Below are 19915 nucleotides of genomic sequence, written 5' to 3'. Positions count from 1 at the left end.
CCCTCACGATGCCCGCTGCCCTCAGTCCCGCTCCCCTCACGATGCCCGCTCCCCTCAGTCCCGCTCCCCTCACGATGCCCGCTGCCCTCAGTCCCGCTCCCCTCACGACGCGCGGCCCCGCGCGGGCGGGCGGGCGCGCGCCCGGCCGGAGCCGGAAGCGCGGCGCGCGCAGGAGCCGGGCCCGCCATGAGCCGCCCGCCCGCGCTGCAGGCTCCGACCTGCGGGCCCTGGGAGATGCGGGAGCGCCTCGGCACCGGCGGCTTCGGCAACGTCGTCCGCTGGCACAACAAGGTAGGCGGCGGGTCGGGCCCGCGGGGCGCGCCCCGGCGCGGGGCCCCCGCGCTCAGCCGGCCCGCGCTGTGTCCCGCAGGAGACCGGCGAGCAGGTGGCCATCAAGCAGTGCCGGCAGGAGCTGAGCCCGCGCAACCGCGACCGCTGGGCGCTGGAGATACAGATCATGAAGAGGTGAGGGGGGCCGGGGTCCCGCCGTGCCCGGGGGCGGGTCTGGCGGGTGCCGAGGGAAGTGCCGGGAGAGGCCCCGGGGATCCTTCCGGGCGGTGCCCGCTCCTCCGCTCACGGACCCGGCCTGCGCCTCCCGCACCCCGGGTCGCGGTGCCGTCTGTGCGGGGCTCGTTGCGGTACCTCCCGGGCAGATCTGCCGTGCGTGTGCGCTGGAGGAACGCGCTGTCTGCGCATGAAATGCAGTGAGTTAGGGCGAGCCTAGGACCGTGAAGGACGGGTGAATTGCAGACCTTTAGAACCCACTAGTTCAGTTTCTAAAAGGGTTGGTGACCATGTAGGACTTGGAGCGATGACCATGAGCATGTGAAACTGTGTAGGAGTTGCAGCACATCACGTGTGCTTGCCTTATTTTCATTCCTCAGGCTCAACCATCCCAATGTGGTGGCTGCCCGTGATGTCCCTGAAGGGATGCAGAAGCTTGCACCAAATGACTTACCCTTGCTGGCCATGGAGTACTGCCAGGGTGGAGACCTCCGCAAGGTGAGGGCCCTGGGAAGGTGACCGAGGGCTGGATCAGCTTCTCATCTCATCCCAGGTGTTCTGTTCAAGTTTTCCCGTAAAATCTTTGCTTTCACATCCTGATGCTTCGTAGTCATGGCATCAACAGATTCCTCAAAGTGATTAACTTCTGTCTGTCAGAGGGAAAAATAACACAGGATAATTCTAATCCTAAGGTTTTTCTAACCTTTCCTGTAATCTGCCTGTAGATAACAGCCAGAGCTCAGACCTGAGGTTTGAGCTGATACTGCCAGACGCAGGGGAAATGGCTGAGAAAGGTGGAGCAAGTAGAAGGATGAGAATGGGATGACCCTGACTTCTCTCACCCACTCTGTTATCCTCCCATGCCATTAGGCCAAGGCCTGAAGCTGTAATTGCTGCTACCGGAGGTCACAGACCATAGAATTTTGTGCCTCTAGAGAATTTGATTGCTGTTACTTAGACTTCTTGCATCCCTGAGAATTTGTGGGACTGTGAGCCTCGCTCAGGGTAGAGGAGGGAAAGCCTACGTTCCGTGTTGTTTACTTGCAGTACCTGAATCAGCTGGAGAATTGCTGTGGCTTGCGGGAGGAAGCCATTCTCATCTTGCTGTCTGATATTGGTGAGTGGCTGCAGTACCTCCACTGTCTGAGCTAGTGCTGTGACCTTAATAACTACAGCAGTGACCTTAATAACTACATCTTAGTCTGACCTTTTCTGATCATCTACCAAAGGTTTTGGGAGTCTGTGGAGGTCCCTGCTGACTTGAAACTAGCCAGCATTATTACAGTTTACAAGAAGGGTGGGAGGGAACACCCAGGGAGAAAACTCTGCTTGTGTCCAGAGGTGTTTGATGCTGACTTCCCTCTTGCACTTACATGTTTCATTGTACAAGATTTGACCCAAAAGCCATGCTTATAGTAGGTAGAACTGAATCCTTACCAAGCTCCTGCTAGGTACTGTTAATTATGCTCTTAGAAGTGGCTTTTTCTGTGTCTCAGCTTCTGCTCTCAGGTACCTTCATGAGAACAGGATCATCCACAGAGACTTGAAACCAGAGAACATTGTGCTGCAGCAAGGAGAGCAGAGGGTAAGCAGAAACTGGGTGTCTCTACCTGCACACACAAGTAAGTGTAAGAGGAGGTGCACGTGGTCCCTCTGCAGAGCACTCCACCCAGGGTGACAGCTGTGTCAGATGAACAGTGTTCTGTGTGCAGCTGAGATGAGAGATTGTGTTAGGCACCTGTTAACACCTGACATTTTGACTTTCAGCTATTAAGCAGAGAATCATAGTGATGGACCAAGGATCAGAAAGAGCTGGAGACATAACTGCTAAATGTGTGCCAAGCCCCTGACAGCTTTACATATGTTGCAGTTTTAGGAATCTCCCATTTCTCCTTCCCTCCCCTCCCTGGCACCTTTCCTGCATACCTTTGAAGAGCTGAACCTTTTCTTTCTGCTGTATGATGTGCTTTTAACAGGACTTCAGTCTAGTGTTCTTGTTCTCTGTTGTGTGTTTCAGTTAATACACAAAATCATTGACCTGGGTTATGCTAAGGAACTGGATCAGGGTAGCCTGTGCACATCCTTTGTTGGGACTCTGCAGTACTTGGTAAGGAAGGAATTCAGCTAGAGGAGCAGCTCCTGCTTTTCAGTGGGGTAGAATTAACTGTTATCCAGCTTTGGGCTGGGATGAGGTACTTGTGCTGGCATGGGGTGCATTTGGGGTGCTGCAGCGAGCAGAGGTGACCCTTTTTTTGCTGACACTGTGTTTTCAGTGTCTGCCAGCTCTGTCTGTTGCAAATCAGGAGCAGGAGGGCCAGTGACCTGTGCGGGTCACTCTGGGAGGGTCTCGAAGCTCGTGTTCCATAACATCTTTAATCTTGTGTAGGAACATTAGTGAGCTGTTAAGGGGCAGAGAGAGCCAAGAGATGGGTGGCTTTGTCTTACGTGTGTAACTGTCTCAGGCTCCCGAGCTGCTGGAACAGCAGAAGTACACGGTGACAGTGGATTACTGGAGCTTTGGCACACTGGCCTTTGAGTGCATTACAGGCTTCCGACCGTTCCTGCCCAACTGGCAGCCAGTGCAGTGGTGAGTGAGCTGGGGCTGGTGACAGGAGGGGATCCCACGTGTCTGTCCTGTTTACAGTCCCTTGATTCTTAGGACAACGTCCCTGTGTTCCTTGCCCTTATGGAGACTGGCTCCCTTCACAGGAGTTTGACCTACCTGAGCAAGTTCAGCATTCCTGATACTTGCCCTCTGGGAATAAGGTCTGACTCCTGCAGGGCAGGTAACAGAAAGCAAAGTGGCATCTGTATTATATCTGTCAAGAGTAGCTTTAAGAGCCTACTGTCATGCAGGCTGGGAGAGGCAGGTGATTGTTTCACCATTGTACTTGCTTGAATTCCTCAGGCACACAAAAGTGCGTCAGAAGAGTGAGCTGGATATTGTTGTTTCAGAAGACTTATCTGGAGAAGTCAAGTTTTCCAGCAGCTTACCCTGCCCAAACAATCTAAACAGGTGTGCACTGGAAATTGCCCTGCTGGGATAAACTGATTCTTCTGCATAAGAACCAGGTTTATATTATACACTGTTGATCTGTGGATAAATTGAGTGCATGACACAGACAGTACTTGTGTCACTTGTCAGACTTGTGTAGTTGGGAGTCTTGGTTTCTGCCTTCTAAACACTGCACTTGTGATGGGGAGTGTTGGGGGGATCGGGGTGGGGGCAGTTGTTTGTCAGTCCTCCTGCGGAGAACAGGTCATGTAGTGACTGCAAATGCACTTTTACTTCTTGTGATCCCCTTCTGTTCTTGGTTGTTCAGTGTTTTGTCTGCGAGGTTGGAGAAATGGCTGCAGCTCATGTTAATGTGGCACCCACGTCAGAGAGGGACAGATCCTACATATGGACCCTATGGGTGTTTCAAAGCCCTGGATGACATTTTGAACTTGAAGGTGAGCAATGGCTCTGTATTATCCTGAAAAGTTTTCCAGAGAGCAGTTGCCTGTAGCCCATGAGAGAAGGTGCTTGAGTCAGAGGCCTAGGAGGAGGAGTGGCACAGAAGCTCATGGAGCTGTCTCCTGACAGTTAGTGAAGGGACTTTCCTCTTGCTTCTCTGAGGACAAATACTCCTTGAGCTTGTTGGGAGTAGCAAATAGCTTCTGTGTGTGCTTAGTTCCATGTTCTGGTAGAGGATTCTGCAGCTGAAGCTGTTTAATTGCCACATGGCCTCCCCTCCACTCGATGGAGGACGAGGACTTTGGCATAATGTTATGAAGTAGCTGCAGAGTGACTTCCTGAGCCCACCAAGTGCTTTGAACAGTTTATTGGTGACCAATTTCTCAGTCCTGCCATCTCTGCTCAAACATGACCAGTGTTTCTTCAGCCTTTCTCATGTCATGCTGCTCTTGTAGTTGCTTCATGTTTTGAACATGGTTACGGGAACTGTGCACACCTACCCTGTGACAGAGGAGGAGACTCTGGAGAGTGTGAAGGCCAGGATCCAGGCAGACACAGGAATCCCAGAACAGGACCAGGAGCTACTGCAGGAAGCAGGACTTGAATTGTTTTCTCAGAAGTTGGTCACTAAACATATAGCTGATAGCAAGGTGAGTCTGGGTACTCCTTTTCTTGTTGTTGAGTGAATCAGCAGGCACTGCTCTCCCTTTGGGATCACAGTACTCCCTGCTGTCGTGCAGGCTTTTGTCACAGTAACCACACAGCCCTTGCCTCTGGTGTTCTCTGTGTGGCCGAGGAGGAGTGTTCTGGTTACGGGGTTAACGAGGCTTAGCTTTCTGAGGGAACTCAGTCGGGTCTTTTTTCTTCTGCAGGTGAATGATGCTGCAGCTGCAGACACAGACCTCCTGTTCCTCTTTGACAACAAGAAAGTTTCCTACGAGGCTCAGGTGGCCTTGCGTCCTCACCCAGAAAGTGTCGACTGCATCCGTAAGGACTTCCTCTGACGTGACCATGGGAGGGGGCCTGTGTTCTGTGCTCTGTGCCACGTGCAAACAGCAGACAGAGCTTTGCGTACTGGGGACTGAAGCAGCAGTAAAGTGGACTGGCATAGCACTCATTCAGTTTGTCAGAATAGCTGAGAAAAGGAAGTGTTTGATTTTGGTACGGAGGGAACTGAGTAGGGCTTGGCCAGGTCTGGGCTGGGCAGGAGGTAACAGTGTTTGAGGCTGCTTTGACATGTGATAACACCACTCTTAGGCTGCTCGTTGACATGGACGTTTGTCTTTCCCTCCCTCCCCCCCTCTGTCTGTAGTTCAGGATCCCAAGAAGAACCTGCACTTCTTCCAGCTGCGCAAGGTGTGGGGTCAGATCTGGCACACGATCCGGGTGCTGAAGGAGGACTGTAACCGGCTGCAGCAGGGGCAGCGCGCGGCCATGTACGGGGCAGCTGCTCTGGGGCACTTCTCTGTGCTCTGGGGCACTTCTCTGCACTCTGGGGCACTTCTGTCTGTGCTCTGGGGCACTTCTGTCTGTGCTCTGGGGAGAGGGAAGGGGTGGGAATGGGGGCCTGCTGGAATGGGAAGCCCCTGAGTGGAGCTGTAAACTATTCCTGAAAAGCTGGGAGCTGGCCCTCTGGCCCAGCTGCCTTTGTCCTCAGTCCTCAGTGAAGCTGTGCTGTGCTGGAAGTGCATTCCCAGTCTGGGAGGCTGACAGCACCTTCCTGTCCCTGCAGGATGAATCTGCTGCGTTACAACAGCACCCTCTCCAAGATGAAGAATTCTATGGCCTCCCTTTCCCAGCAGCTGAAAGCAAAGCTGGACTTCTTTAAAACAAGCATCCAGATAGATCTGGAAAAGTATAAAGAGCAGATTGAATTTGGAATTAGTGAGTATAGCATCTGGAAAACGTGCCTTTTCTTCCCACAAAGTACCTACCTCTTCCTCTGTGAACCCGAGAAATCCAATGTCTCTTCTTTCATTCCTGTAGCTTCTGAGAAGCTGCTGTTTGCCTGGAAAGAGATGGAACAAGCTGTGGAACTTTGTGGGCGGGTATGTTTCTAAATAACTGCTTATCCTAAAGAAAAAGAGGCTTGTTTTTATTATCTTTTTTCCCCCCTTTTTCTCCTCATTGTTCCCCCTTAAACAGAAACTTCTCGTGTCTGGACCGATTCCAGATTTCATATTGCCTTGGTTTGGGTGGCACCATTTTTGTCCATTACTAGTATTTCATGAAGCTCATTCTGTTGGAGGAGGCAGGGGGCAGAATGTCTGTCTGAACAAGCAGCAGCTTCTGCTTGTGAATGGGTTCAAGTGAAAAGCAGGATTTGGGGTGCCAGCAGTTGATGTGGTTATGTGGTGAAGGAAAAGGGGAAAAGTGGTAATGGATAGGATGAGAGGTCTGGAGTAGCCAAGGAAAAGGGAGAAAGATGGCCTGGGAACTAGGAGCACATCTACTACAAAGTCTGACCCTTAACTGCTCTTTGTCACAGGCTGAATTTTTCACCAAAAAATTCGTGGAAGTTGTCTTATCCAAGAGCACAAACCTAATTTCTTTGAATTGAAGTAACTTCTGTTCTCCCTTGTCTTTGGCCAAGGCTGCTGTTTTCATCCTGCTGATGTGTTTGGAAATGTGAACAAGAAGGGAGGAGCCACTGTGAGTGGTCGTGTCTCTGAGTATGACACTGTTTGTTGCTGATGCTCTGCCCTGCTTTCAGGAGGATGATGTGGATCAGCTGGTGAAGAGGATGATGGCCCTGCAGACAGACATTGTGGACCTGCAGAGAAGCCCACTAGGTCGTAAACAAGGAGGAACACTGGAGGATTTGTGAGTTGAACTACCTTGAACTTCAGATGCAGGACTATTTCTAGCTAAGCTGACCCAGCACAGGACAATGAAAGGGCTCTTTCCTCTGCCCAAATTATGGGGCACTGGGAGGACTTCACCACTGAAGGCAGTTTTTGACTCATCTGCCATCTGAAATGGCAGACTGATATAGAAAAGATTTAACTTCTCAAACTATTTGTTCCTTATTTTGGTTCTTGAGAAGTCATTTGTTTTCTCTGCCTTTCCCTTCTAGAGAAGAACAAGCCCGAGAGCTGTACCGGAGACTGAGAGAGAAGCCAAGAGGTAAAAGACATTTTAGCTCAAGGTCAGCTTGCTTTGTGGGGATGGTGACTTTGGAGATGTAGCAATGACCCCTGAGGAAAATTCCTGTGCGTTCTAGGCCTGCCCACACATTAGCTGCACATGGACTTACCTTCTTTTGGAGAGGGGAGTCAGGGAGTCAGTTTTACACTAGGCCAGCCTTGCTTTCTTGGCACCTTCTGAGCTCTTCCTGAACCTCCTCTGGAGCTCTGCTCAGAGCAGGCTGTTGCCACAAGCATCTACTGCTCCTTCTGTGTAGGGTGAGAGACGTGGCTGTTCCTTGAGCAGCTGTCCAGGCCCAGCTCTGCTTTCCAGTTCTTAAACCTTTGAAAAGGTGGCTAAAATCCAGTGCAGTGCATCCCGCTCAAACTTGCAGGCCCTGAACTTGGGGTGTTTCAGGGTTGAAGCAGCAGTGGAAACAAGCCACAAAGAATCTTCTCCCTGTATCCTGTAAGCCTTTCTCTCTGTGTAACACTCTGGGTCTCGTTCCAGATCAGAGGACGAGCGGTGACAGCCAGGAAATAGTGCGGCTGCTGCTACAGGCAATCCAGACCTTCGAAAAGAAAGTTCGAGTCATTTATGCTCAGCTCAGGTGAGCTTTGTAGATTTTACTGAGGGAAAGCATTTTCTCCTTCAGCAGGAGAATGTTTAAAATCCAGTGCACACAGGGAATAAGTAACTTCAGAAATGTTTCCCTGCTGCAGTGGCCCGTGTGTGACCTGATCCATTTTTACCTTTTTAATAGTAAAACTGTAGTTTGCAAGCAGAAGGCACTGGAATTGTTCCCCAGAGTGGAGAAGGTGATGGATCTGATGCGTGAAGATGAGGAAACTGTTGTTAGGCTTCAGGAGAAACGGCAAAAAGAATTGTGGAACTTGCTGAAAATTGCTTGTGTAAGTAAAATAAAAACTCCACTTTAATTGAAAAATATGGTTTGTAGCACAGGTTACTGAAATAATAGTAAATGGAGTAAGTCCTATGGTTCTTGCCTTTGTTATTTTGAATTAGTGTTAGAGCCAAGTTCCAGGTTGTCTCATACTCCTGTCTGCTGAAAACTAGTGGAAATAGTTGCAACCTGAATATTCTGTGCTTTCTTCAGAGTAAAGTCCGTGGTCCTGTCACTGGCAGCCCAGAGAGCATGAACACATCTCGTCTTGGTGGCCCTGGTCAGCTGCTGCTGCAGGTCCCTTCTGAAACCTACCATTTATCAGACTCTGTAAGAAAAAGGTGAGGCAAGTCTGGAGTATGAATTATGACCTGACTGCCTTCAGTGTCTGCAGCATACCTGCCAGAAATATTTCAGAAGTAGAAGCAGTATCTCTTTAAGCTGCCATAGAAAATAATAGCGTAATAATTGTCTCTTTCAGTGAGGAGCTACTGCTGGAATCACAGAAACTTTGTAGCCAGCTAGAAAATGTGATGTATGACACAATGAAGGATCAGGAGCAGAGCTTCATGGTAATGTATTCATTCTTCTAGAAATAGACTGGGCAAGCTCATGGCTTCAAAGTTCTGCTTGTGTGGCTTTGCCACCACTCAGTAATACAGCTAATGGAAATCTGGGATTTACTCTTGAACAGAGAACAGGAGCTGTGCAGACAGGAAGCACCTGCTCCCCCAGGAGCTGCTGCCTGACACACTCTGTGGCTGCTGAGGAGAGCCCTGCACTGGGGACTGGGGGGTGAACAATAAAGGAGGGGGGAGTTGCTTGGCTGCTGTATCAAAATACTGCAAAACTGCACTCTTAAATCTGGTGGCAATACAGGGGGGGCAGGGGTGCAGAATATTAAAAAGAGAGCAAAATATTAGAGAAATAAGTAACTTAAGAGTTTCCTTTACAGCAGTCACATGGCTTATCTTGAAACTCTACTGCCCAACTTGTTCACAGTAATTTTTTTTAATTCTTTTAACTTGCTTCTCCTTTACTCTAAAGAAAGCTCATCTGTAAGCTGGTGTTGACCTTTGCAGTTCTGTTTATTCTCCAGGCTCTAGACTGGAGCTGGCTGCAGCTTCAGGTAGAAGAAACCAACAGTCCAGAACAAACCCAGATGTGAAATCACGTCAGTCGCCCCTGAAGACGCTGCTTTGGGAAGCCAAGTGTGAAAAGCTGCTGCCCCCGAGAAGGGAAGATCAACTGCCTCCTTCTCCTGTCACCTGCTGCTCCTGTGATACACACACAGCCTAGCTTTAGTATCCACCTCCCAGACACTGCTCACAAAGCTACAGTAGGAAATGCCTGTTCTAACTGCCTGGAAAACCTTCTTAATTGTGCCTTATGACAGCAGATCATTCTTATTCTCTGTCCTGATATATCTTCCCTTAGGCATCACCTGTGGCTGTTCTACTGCATTTTAGGCTTTCTGATGGAACAATGGACAATGTTTGCCCAGGCACTGGTAGATGTCACCTTTGTAATATACTTGAACTGTGAACCTCATTTCTTAACTCTGCTGATTTGCACTTTTTTTTCTTTAAGTGTAATGGTTGTACTTACCTAATACTTGTTTCCTATATGGGAACGAAATTATCTAAAACATGTAAACTTTTGGTTTGCTCTTTTTGATACCATCAATAACATTTTAATGGAAAAAGCTGCTTTCACTGTGCAGGTCTCTAAAACATGAGAGGTGTAAGGATGTTATCCTGGAAACCCCAGGAGAAGGAAATGCTCAGTGTACAGGTACAGTGTGACAAAGCATTTGCAGGTTATCTATTAGCCATGCTTAAAGTTGCATCAAAAGGAAAAAAAAAAGAACAGCCAGATGGAACACAGCTTTTCTGAACCTGGCTAAGAGTCAAAACACACCAACCCTCTGTTCCGACTGGGACCAATTTATTTCATTCCGATGTAAACCCAAATTTCCACTACAGCACAGCGACCACCTTTTAGAAAAGGCTGTGGAGTACAGGACATGCAAAATGCAATACAATAAGGGGGAGAGGTTGGATTTTCTTCTGTTTTTTAGGAACAGATTTAAAATACAGGAAACTGAAATGTGGCACAAACATCACAACTTCCATGCACGCCTTCAAGTGTCTTCCTCTGTTGTGCTGGCACTCTCTGGACCTTCAGCAGTGGGTTAAAGTCGTTCTTTGGAAGAGCAGAAAGTTCACACTTCTTCAAATTTCAGAGTATATTAAGGCCGAAACACACTGGGTATACTTTTCCTTCACCTTCCAGAGCACCACCAGTTGTTTTACTTACAGCTGTGTTAAGCTTCCAGCTCAAATCCCAGCCCAACTTTGTGACCTCCAGCATTGAAATTCTTGCCATCAATCAAGCCTGAGACGGTCAGTTTAACACCTGTGAAAGCAAGTCATGAGAGCCATCCCACTGTGAGAGCCCTGGGCAGTGCCCTCCCTCAGTACCCGACCTCAGCACTGCCTTTGTACCCCAGTTCCTAAAGCAAGTGAGATACCCTTTCCTTCTGTGAGTCTGCAAAACTCTGAGCTCACCTGTTCCTCTGTTCTGTTCTAAAGATGACAGGAAATAACCCCCAGTGTAGCACTCAATACTATTTGCTGCTGCCAGTGAGACTTACGTACCAGGTCGGAGGACATGAGTGTAGCCGAGTCCAATGAGGCTGGCATTGTTCACTTTGCCCTACAGGAAAAAGGAAATCACAGTAGTTATACACTGTGCAGAAATATTCAGCATTGTCCCAGTGCCCTGAGAAGGTGGCTTATGCATTAACTCTCTTCAGCTACTTGTAGAGTAACCTCTGTTAGGAGCACATTCCAGTCTTTTCTCAAGAGTTTCCAGCCCAAGCAATCCTTTCCTCAAATGGTGGCCCCATTGTGCCCAGATAAAATGCCACCCTGTTCTTCACTGCCCCAAACACTGTCTTCATATCCTTTAAAGAGCTCCTTGCTGCAGTCCCTCAGAGCCAAAGAAGTCTGTCTTGTTCACATCACTCAGGAGTGACTTTTTTTCATTTAATGAGCAATAAATACATGAATATGCAAACTCCTTTTTTGCATTACTAAGTTTTGAGCTGTTTACAATAGTATTTCTCATCTTTAATTCTGGCTGAATTGTCCTGGAACTGAGTCTTGTTTTGAAACAAAACAAATGCTTGTTTTAACACTAAGAACTGAAGCAGCACTGACTTCGTGTGTCAGCTGACTTCCGAGGGTCAGCTCAGGAGAAGGCTGAACTTCCACACTGTAACTGTAATAGTGTTTTATGTTATGGATTAGAGAATTAAAACACTACAGCCTTTCAGTACCTTTTGACACACATCTTGCAGGGCTCCAAACACACTAATCAGACTATTTCACTGTGGACAAAATTACGGTTTATTTTTTTTCCTAATTTCACAAGTATAACCTGGGAGGTCCCAATTTAAATCTGAACCACAACAAAAGCCACAGTTTGACCTCTCCCTCAGTAACTAGTCAAAGCAACTACTTCATAACACAAATTTTCAGTATTTGTGGGAGCTTGAAACAGTCATTTCTTTAACAAAGTTCTTACCACAAGAGAAGTCTTGTCATCCAGTTGGTACTTTGCAGCAATACCAAAACGTGTGTTGTTACTGCCAGCAGTCCATGCCAGATTGACTGATGTCTCAACGTTATTATTAACCTTCTGATAAATAGACCCACCAAACTCGGTGCCATCATTCCTGTTTTAACAGATGCAAGTGTGTCAGGCCTTGCCTTGTTCAGTAACTCTTTAGGTCAGCCCTTCCCCACAATCATCATAAACAAGACTTTCCAACAGCTGAGACCACGTTTTGAGGCTCTGACAGAAAAAATACACCCAGATAACCTGGTTGCTTGTCTCAAGCCAACCTGTGGTAACACATGAAGGGATAAATCCAGGAGACTTCAGTTTTGGCAGTGATGAGACTGAGAACATGTTACTGCAGTGCAGTTGTTTAAATACACCATCTTCAGACTCAGAGATCTGAATGCCCAGGCTAGAGCTACAGTGACAGCTGGACACACTCAAGCACAGCACAGAGGCCTCTCTCCTTCACCTTGGGCATTTCTGAGGGACAGCGATGGTGGGGAGGGGGAGAAGGTACAGTAGCTTAATTGAAGGCTCTTTTATCTAGTGCCAGAACAGAAGTTAAAAGTTGACAGATTTAAATTCCAAATTAACACTTACAAAGTGCCTCTACATCACTATCTTACATACACAAACCCCCAAATTACTCTCAGACAAGCTATCAAGGCAGACAAGAGCTGGAAAGTTGCCCTGTTTTAGTTGCCCTGAAAATGAAAACACTGAATACAAATTATTTGGAAACAAATTAGCATCCCCTTCCATCCACCTGCCTTTGACCTAAGTCCACTAATACAACTATTCCTACAGTTTGGCTCCTCTGGTAATATTTTCCTAGGCTCAGAGAATACTTACACATTAGTGTGCAGCTGAAAGTCTCCTGCCTTATATCCCAAGGCAAAGTTATTTTGTGAAAGCTTATACTTGGCTGTATCAAAAGCCATCTGGTAGCCAGCCAGCCAGCCTTCATAGCCCAACACTGCCCAGCCATACACGGTTGGCCCAGCGAGGTCAATGTCTATGTTGCAGCCTACATTTATATATTCTCTTTTGTAGGAGGTCTTCAACTTTGCACTCTTCTTCCTGCAGAGAGAAAATGCCATTTTACCCGTGGCAGTGCACAGGGGGGTGTGAGATGTATTTATTCAGGTATTTAAGTATTTACCCTGTGTTCGGTACAAATGTAGTGTCAAGAGCCACCTTCAATCCTCCAGCCAACTGCAAAGAAAAACCAAGACACCTGCTCAGAATTCTGCTGAAACATGGTTTGTTACACTCACTACTAGAACTCTGCCTCCTGCCTAAAGAGAAAACAAAACACGACCATGTGTTTAAATCCCTCATCCTGCAGCATCTTCAGAGTTCACTGTAAAACATGAATGGCCATACAGGGCAGAGGGCACCACAGAATTTTCACTATCTTTGGCACCATTACCTTCAGGCATTAAGTGGAAGGCATAAACCTATTAATCTGAAAAAGAACTGTGTGTTTTGAGAGTGCTGTACCCTGCCAACCCTTCGTGTAAGCAGTGCCAAGCTGCAAATGCTCATCTTTCTCTTCAACCTTACAAAATATATTCAATCTCAAGGCAGCCAAACTTAAGTCCCTGTGTATTAAAGCATTTAAAATGATGAGAGCCCTCTTTGTTTTCCCTGCATGACTGCAGCAGTGACAGTTCTACACAGCTCATGGATAACAGTTTGGTTCATTCAACCAGCCAAGTAATTCCAGAGGGCTGTAACTACAGGAACTCCATCCCCCTGGATCATTCTGCTGGAATCCAGCACCCTGCACCCCCAGCCTGTGTGTTCTGCCAGGACACATCACTTCTTGCAGTACTCCAGCTAGTTCTGTTCAGCTCCCCAGTGTTTCCTGTTCAGCTCCAGACTTTCTCACACCAGCTGCAGAAACGTTTTCAAAGGATCTACTTCCTCTTACCTGATCCTCCACAGCAACTTCTGTTCCCAACGTGTTATCCGTGTTCCACTTCTGGGTGAACGTCAGCCCATGTTCTTTCATCTTGTATTTGGTCTCTAGACTGCCTGAGGCCTTGCCCGTGTCCGTGTTGGAAGAACCAGTTGCAGTGAAGTCCTGGCAAGAGCATAATACGAGTTTCAGCGCTCTTGAGGTTCAATTACATTCAGTTTTTCCACTTGTCCAGCACTCACAACTGCTACCCTCAGGCTTTTTGACAGAACCCTCAAAATCCTCCTCCTCCTCTTCCCAATCCCCACCTAAAATAACTATTTTTGCATCACAAAAGGCTACTGCTTTTGGCATCTCTGTTCTGAGTATTTCTTTTATTGAGGTGTGCTCCTGAAAACCCACTCTCCCCTACCCTAGGAAAAGCAATCCTACACCCAACTTACAGTGTCAGATGAACAGCAAAAAGAAAAAAATGTATTTTTCCCACATTTCTCCAAACATCTCGTGTGTTTCTTCGTTGTAATTATTTTTTTCTCCCATGTTTCAGCAGTGAAAGTGTCTTCTGGAGAACTGATGCTTTTCACACTGACTACTGCAACCTAATTGTGGTTCCCCCTACCCTTTATCCTGATGTCACTGAGACTCTTCATATACCACGGGGATGACTTCAGTACCTTCTCCTTCAACTTCTCACTCATTACTTCAGTCAGTAACTGCACTTCTGAAGCTGAGTCACCCTTTGGAAACCACCTTAAAATTAGAGACCTTTTCTTCTTCCCAGTATCAGAAAGTAACCTGCCCCCCACGGCACCCTGAGGTCTCTGTCAGGTGATCCTTCACTGAGGATCAGTGTGTTCTGCAACATGCTCTGTGTGTGCTCTGGAACATCAGAGCTTCCTGATATTTAGGGGACTTCAAGTCTCAATAAACATCTCTCCTCCTGGAATAACTCAAGAGTTTCATGCACAACCCAGTATAAAGCAGTGAGTAGGAATATTGCCACAGTATTAAGCTCAAGGTGTAGGAATTAGGTTTTAAGAAGCATCTGAGAACAGCCCTCATTTGTTATCCCCATCTCTCAAATATTTTCCTTGAGAAAAGATAAATAACCTGTCATTACATTTCCAAGTTATGTCTCTCTTGAAGTTTAAATACTGAAAAATACAGTGCTTAAGAGATGGCAGCATCCATTTCCAATATATCCAAGCTTTGGAACCCTGACTTTCCAGATCCTTGTCATTCCAGGACTATTCCTGGATGCTGTGTACATTACTTTCACAATTCTGGACTTTGCAGAGTGTACAAAGACACAAAGACTGTCAGTAAATGGTTTGGAAGTGCCAGGTAACACCCTCACCCACAGCCTGGGACGCTGCAGGGGAGGGACAGGTACTCAAGCTAATGCAGCACTACAAGAGCACAGCAGTTGTACCACACATGGAGCCAGCTAACAGGGACATGTGACAGAGTCAGGATGTGTTGGACTGTCCTTCAGACATCACTGCTACCCAGTGTTCTAATGCCACTTTCACAAAGTCAGTAAAGACACCTCGACCCTGCCTCAGAATTCAGAAGGAACTTTCTCCTGAGCTTAGAGCAGGTAACCAATTAAAAAGGCTTGGCTTGTTTCTCAGATCAAGCAAAGGGAAGGTTGTAAACACTTGTCTCAAAGCCAAAGGCAAAGAACCTGCACTGTCACATGATCCAAAGCCAAAGCATTCTGTCAGGTGTCAGGAACTAGAGCTGCTTCTGGAAGCAGAAGGCACAAGCCAACATCTGCTGCCATCAATCTCTGCCCGTGTCACCAGAGCGTCTCCCAGAGCAGCTCGTGGAGGAGCACTTCTGGAATTCTTTGTAGCTGAAAAATCAGACTCATTCTGGCTCTGTGTCACACCCAGCTGGGTCAGCAGCCAAGCACAGCTTCCCACTGACCTTCTAGTTCATGGTGGCACCTTCAGCAGTGCCATGCACTCAGCAGGCAAAACCACTTGCAATCTCTGGAACAGTTATAACCAACAGACACTATTGTTGTTGTTTTCTATGTCCACAGAAAACACCCAAATGTTTCTGTATCATAATAACCAGAGGTACTATCAGTACCCATGCAGGAATTAGATCTCACACTGTTCCCTACCTCAGCTCCATCCCCAAATACCCACTTTGCTGCAGCAGAATGCTCAGCAGAAACACCAACAAGCACAAAATCTGAAGCAACAGACAACTCTATCAATACCACACCTATCCTGTTTTCCCCCTGCTGTTCTTACAGTGTTCTTGTTGTGGACTGTTGGGCAAAGATTGCAAATGGCTTTACACACATGGATGATAAAGCAGATTTAGAGCTCTGGACACAGTTAAATTGCACAAGGTGGATGATAGCAGGACTGACTACACCCAATGGAATGGTTCACAAGTGACAGTATGCACCACAGAAGACAAGGAAGACAAAGCAATGAAGAGCCAACATGCCAAAACAGTCACTATTCTTACCAGCTGGATAAACATCCAATGAAAATTGCATGGAAAAGAAAAAGCCCATTTTAGAACTTACTACAGTTGTTCATGTTCCATCACACTCCGAAGACAGCAAAATTAACTATTTGCATGTTATTTGAGAATCAAAACTTCCAGCCAGGAAAACTGCACATCAAGAGATGTCAGTAATGGAGGCAGCTGTAGTGTAGAGAGCACAGGGTGTAGAGAGCACAGGCCTACATGTTCCTGGAGCACAATGCAGTAACCCATCAGAGCATAACTGGGCCAGAATACAGCAGTACTAAAGGAAGCACTTACCCCATTTGCATGATAAGAATGCAAGAGAAGGAGGGAGCTAAGGCAAACATGTTTATGAAGTAGGCTGAAAAGCAGCACCATCTCATCAATCAGAACAGCATCAAGTGGGAGCATGCACAGAACTGAGAGTCAGTGTAAGAAAAATATTATTTAGTAAACAACATATGCCTCTGGTAAAGATCAAAATTACGAAGCCCATTCCTGGTTTTGCCTCCTGTGAAATCGTGAGGAAGCTCCACTTCTCCATCATTAAAGTGCAGATCATAACGTTTTCTAGTTGCTTGAAGTGCTAAAGTTTAATTAAGCCCTCAAATTCTACATAAAAGGTACTGCAGAAGGACTGTTTAGTTTTAATTAAGTCTTGAAGTGTAACCATAGTGAAAAGGAGTGAAAATGAAGTTAAGTTAAACTGTGGTGCTTATGTGCCACTTGGCCTTTTGGATAAAAGTCCTTCCAGACTCAAAATCCTACGAAAACCAACAGCAGCAGGGAAACTCAAATGTATTCCTAAGCAGAAATGAGAGCTGTGTAAGGTGAAGAAACTCCTGTCTGGGACATATCAATGGGAACAGGGAGGAATGAGAATTCTTGCAGGCCACAGAAGCAGCACTGCCACGTCAGCTCAGAAACATCTGAGTCAGCTACAAGTTTTAAAATGAGAAATGAAAGAGGGAGGCAACACCTGCCAGCAAGTTGCTGCCACCAACCAGCTCAGGGGTCTGTCCCTCCACTGCCATGCTGGTGAGGTGGAAAGCCCCCAGTACTTACCACCCCACTGGTAGACTTGGTCTTCAACTCCAACTTGACCATTCCAAATCCTGAAAACAGAACAGCACACAGGGCCTGTTTTACAATACACAAGCAAGGCTTGTTTCCAGCACACCCAAAGTACCACGGGTAGGGTACACTAAGCCCCAAATAACTGAGACTAAAGCAGGGATCTTGAGCTGAATTTTAGCAAAGCCTCAACTCCAGGGTGGCAGAGACCAGACCACAGTGCTTTTTAGTTTTATGTAGCATATGGATTTGGGATACAAATGCAATCTTTATCACACACAAAACCAGATTAAAAAACATCAACACTGTTAGTACTGTTCCCAAGAAGGGACGAATGCAAATATTGTGACAATATCTCTAGCTGTACCAGTCAGCTGCTCTGATTAACAGAAAGGTCACTCTACCTCAGGAACCTGTTTACTGCCACATACAGCCTCCTATGGCAGCCTACATCACTGTCACCGATTTAATGCCTCCAAACACAAAAACTGGAAGGTAAAAGGGTGGAGCATTTTCCAGAGACTGTTCTGGAGTGCATCTTAAGGTCAAACTCCTAAATTTCCCCTCTAACTCTTTGCCACTGCAGCATTTTCATGACACATGCCCAAAGTTCAGATGCAGAAGGTGCCACATGCTCCAAGCCTCTCCTGAATTCCTGCCACGAGCTATTAGGGGATCTCTGAGGTACTAATGTTTCTATTGGCATTTTCAAGATGCCTAAGAAAAAAACAGGAAAGGTCATCAAACCACAACCATCTCACTTACCATAGCCCTTGTTGAACACATCCCTGGCAGACTTTCCCAAGTCACTGTACGTCGGTGGTACAGCCATTGGATCTGAAACATACGGGGAGCTGTAAGAATCTTAATGTAACAGCATCAAATCCAAACTACATCCAAAGCATTTACAAATCTATGACCAGCAGTACTTCACTGACAAGGAACTGTCAGAAGTCCTCCTTGTGTCACTGTTGCTGTGTCACAAACAAGCTCCAATCCAAGGAAGTTCCCAAAGCCAATCCATTACTTGGGAACTCTGAACCCAGCTATTACATCCACCAACGTCAGCCTCACATTCTTCCACTGCAGAAAGAGCTCATGGGAGCCTTATCACTGTTCTGATAACGAGCAAACACTGCTTTCCTGGCAGGACCCTTTCCGAAAGGGACCCCAAAGGGCAAAGCAAGGTCAGCACTGAGCAATCCCAAAGGAAAAGATCTCACTTCCATCTGCACTTGTGACTTCCTAGAAAGCTTTTTCAGAGATGTGTAAGACACAGAGATCTCTGTGCACTGTCCAGTAACCATCTGTATCTCTGCACTGTGCACACACAGCAGCAAAACCTACATTTTCTAATATGGGTCCCTGGTACAACCACTTTGGAGGGCAAAACTCAAAAGGGCAGGCACATGATATTACAGCTCACGTGATATATTCATTTTAGTTACCATAATTCAGGGATTTTGCATCAGAAAATCCACAGTAAACGAATAGGAAAACTCTTCCCCAGTGGAAAATTAGTCTTGCCCTTCTAGATTAAGTTTGCATAACTGTGAAGGCACACCTGCTTCAGGAGAGAAAAGCTATCAGAGATGCTCCTTCCTTTTGGTTTCAAGGGTAATTCTTTGTCATTCCTACTTCTGATGCATTTGTTCATATTCTTCTCTGCAACACCCGACACCAGAAACCCCCCTACCCCAGCTTCTGAAAACATGTCACCCCCCTGCCTCTTTCAGTCTTGGGGCTCTCCACACCAGCTTCACTGAAAATACTTCCAGCAAAGGAGGACTTTACCATCCTGTCCAGCACCTGCTTCATCTAAATCTCACCCTTTTGGGGGACAATCTGTTCAGTTTACACTTCATTTTCACAAGGCTATTGAGACATCTTGAAAATTGTGAGCCTGTTCACTCTCCTAACATGTCTCCTCTCTTTACAGCACACAGCTACATTTTCTGTATTCTACGTGTTTAAATGTGTATGTTAAGTTTTATGCAAGTATTTAAACGGTACTAAAAAAAAAAAAAGGGATTCTCGACGTTAACTCATACTGAAATACATAAATTCTTTGCTAATAAAAAACAGCTCTAAAAATCGTCTGGAGGAACAGAGCTCAGAGTTTCACAACTCTTAACCCTGGTCTCCATCAACCAGACGCGATGACAACGACCCGCAAAACGCGGTGCGAAGCGGGCGAGGAGACACAAGAGGCTGTGGAGTAACTGTAAAAACCCCGTAACGCGCACAAGAAGCAGAAGCGCCCTCAGGCCGCGGCGCCGGTTCCGAGGGGCGCGGCGGGGCCCGGCCCGTGACCGCCCTCACGCACCTTTCGGCGGCGGCCCCGGGGGCGCGAGCGCCGCCCCCGCCCCGGCGCTGCCTCGTTACGCAACCGGTAACGGCTCCGGGCCCTGCCCGCGCCCCCCGGCCCGGCCCTCCCGGCCGGGACAACCGCCGGCGGGACCCCCGCGCCCGGGCCGCAGGGACGGGCCCGCCCCGGGCGGCCCGCGGGGCTGAGGGCGCTGAGCGAGCGGCCCGCGGCCCCTCCGCAAGGTGACTCGGGGGACGTCCGGGGAGGCCCCGGGGAGGCCCGCAGGACACCGCCGGGCCCGGCCGGACAGCGCCGCGGGACGCGGCCCGCCCTCGCCCCGTGCCCGGCCCCGGCCCCGGCCCCTGTCCCGGTCCCGGCCCGGCCCCGCCGGTACCTGCCGCCCGCGCTGCCTCCGGTGCGGCTCTCGGCGCCCCCCCTGCGCATGCGCGGGGCCGCCGCTGCGCACGCGCCCCGGCCCCGGCCCTGCCCCGC

At 47.9% G+C, this 19915-nt stretch overlaps 2 protein-coding genes across 3 annotated transcripts; one reads left to right on the top strand and one right to left on the bottom strand.

Annotated features, from left to right (window-relative positions):
• Positions 1-153: 153 nt before the first annotated feature.
• On the top strand, positions 154-9652 carry IKBKB (inhibitor of kappa light polypeptide gene enhancer in B-cells, kinase beta). The gene is made up of 21 exons (XM_017831842.1): positions 154-291; positions 371-465; positions 885-1002; positions 1552-1621; positions 2001-2089; positions 2522-2611; positions 2967-3091; positions 3413-3520; positions 3828-3957; positions 4417-4611; positions 4834-4948; positions 5274-5397; positions 5694-5845; positions 5948-6009; positions 6675-6784; positions 7038-7087; positions 7598-7697; positions 7851-7998; positions 8205-8332; positions 8473-8563; positions 9091-9652. The coding sequence occupies exons 1-21, from the start codon at positions 187-189 to the stop codon at positions 9157-9159; spliced, it is 2274 nt and encodes a 757-aa protein (XP_017687331.1). The 5' UTR covers positions 154-186; the 3' UTR covers positions 9160-9652.
• A 267-nt stretch (positions 9653-9919) lies between these two features.
• VDAC3 (voltage dependent anion channel 3) lies at positions 9920-19893 on the bottom strand. 2 transcript variants are annotated; one of them, XM_017831855.1, is made up of 10 exons: positions 19818-19893; positions 17881-17952; positions 17107-17156; positions 17046-17048; positions 13558-13710; positions 12784-12836; positions 12474-12701; positions 11583-11733; positions 10652-10709; positions 9920-10409 (listed from the first exon to the last, which is right to left on the bottom strand). In XM_017831855.1, the coding sequence occupies exons 2-10, from the start codon at positions 17945-17947 to the stop codon at positions 10318-10320; spliced, it is 855 nt and encodes a 284-aa protein (XP_017687344.1). In that variant the 5' UTR covers positions 17948-17952; positions 19818-19893; the 3' UTR covers positions 9920-10317. The 2 variants fall into 2 exon arrangements, with proteins under 2 accessions (XP_017687344.1, XP_017687345.1); XM_017831856.1 differs by lacking the exon at positions 17046-17048.
• Between the last annotated feature and the right edge of the window lie 22 nt (positions 19894-19915).

The sequence above is a fragment of the Lepidothrix coronata genome, unplaced genomic scaffold, assembly GCF_001604755.1.
Source record: "Lepidothrix coronata isolate B3197 unplaced genomic scaffold, Lepidothrix_coronata-1.0 Scaffold197, whole genome shotgun sequence".
Classification (NCBI taxonomy): domain Eukaryota; kingdom Metazoa; phylum Chordata; class Aves; order Passeriformes; family Pipridae; genus Lepidothrix; species Lepidothrix coronata.
The sequence above is the reverse complement of the archived record's forward strand: the minus strand, read 5'-3'. Positions and strand labels throughout refer to the sequence as shown.

Coding starts and splice junctions, on each gene's coding strand:
- IKBKB (XM_017831842.1), top strand. CDS start 187: ATGAGCCGCCCGCCCGCGCTGCAGGCTCCGACCTGCGGGCCCTGGGAG. Junction 2,612..2,966: donor TTGGGACTCTGCAGTACTTG/GTAAGGAAGGAA, acceptor TAACTGTCTCAG/GCTCCCGAGCTGCTGGAACA. Junction 7,698..7,850: donor GTCATTTATGCTCAGCTCAG/GTGAGCTTTGTA, acceptor CCTTTTTAATAG/TAAAACTGTAGTTTGCAAGC.
- VDAC3 (XM_017831855.1), bottom strand. CDS start 17,947: ATGGCTGTACCACCGACGTACAGTGACTTGGGAAAGTCTGCCAGGGAT. Junction 12,837..13,557: donor AAGTTGCTGTGGAGGATCAG/GTAAGAGGAAGT, acceptor TTTTCTTTGCAG/TTGGCTGGAGGATTGAAGGT. Junction 11,734..12,473: donor TTTCAGCTGCACACTAATGT/GTAAGTATTCTC, acceptor CTGTTAAAACAG/GAATGATGGCACCGAGTTTG.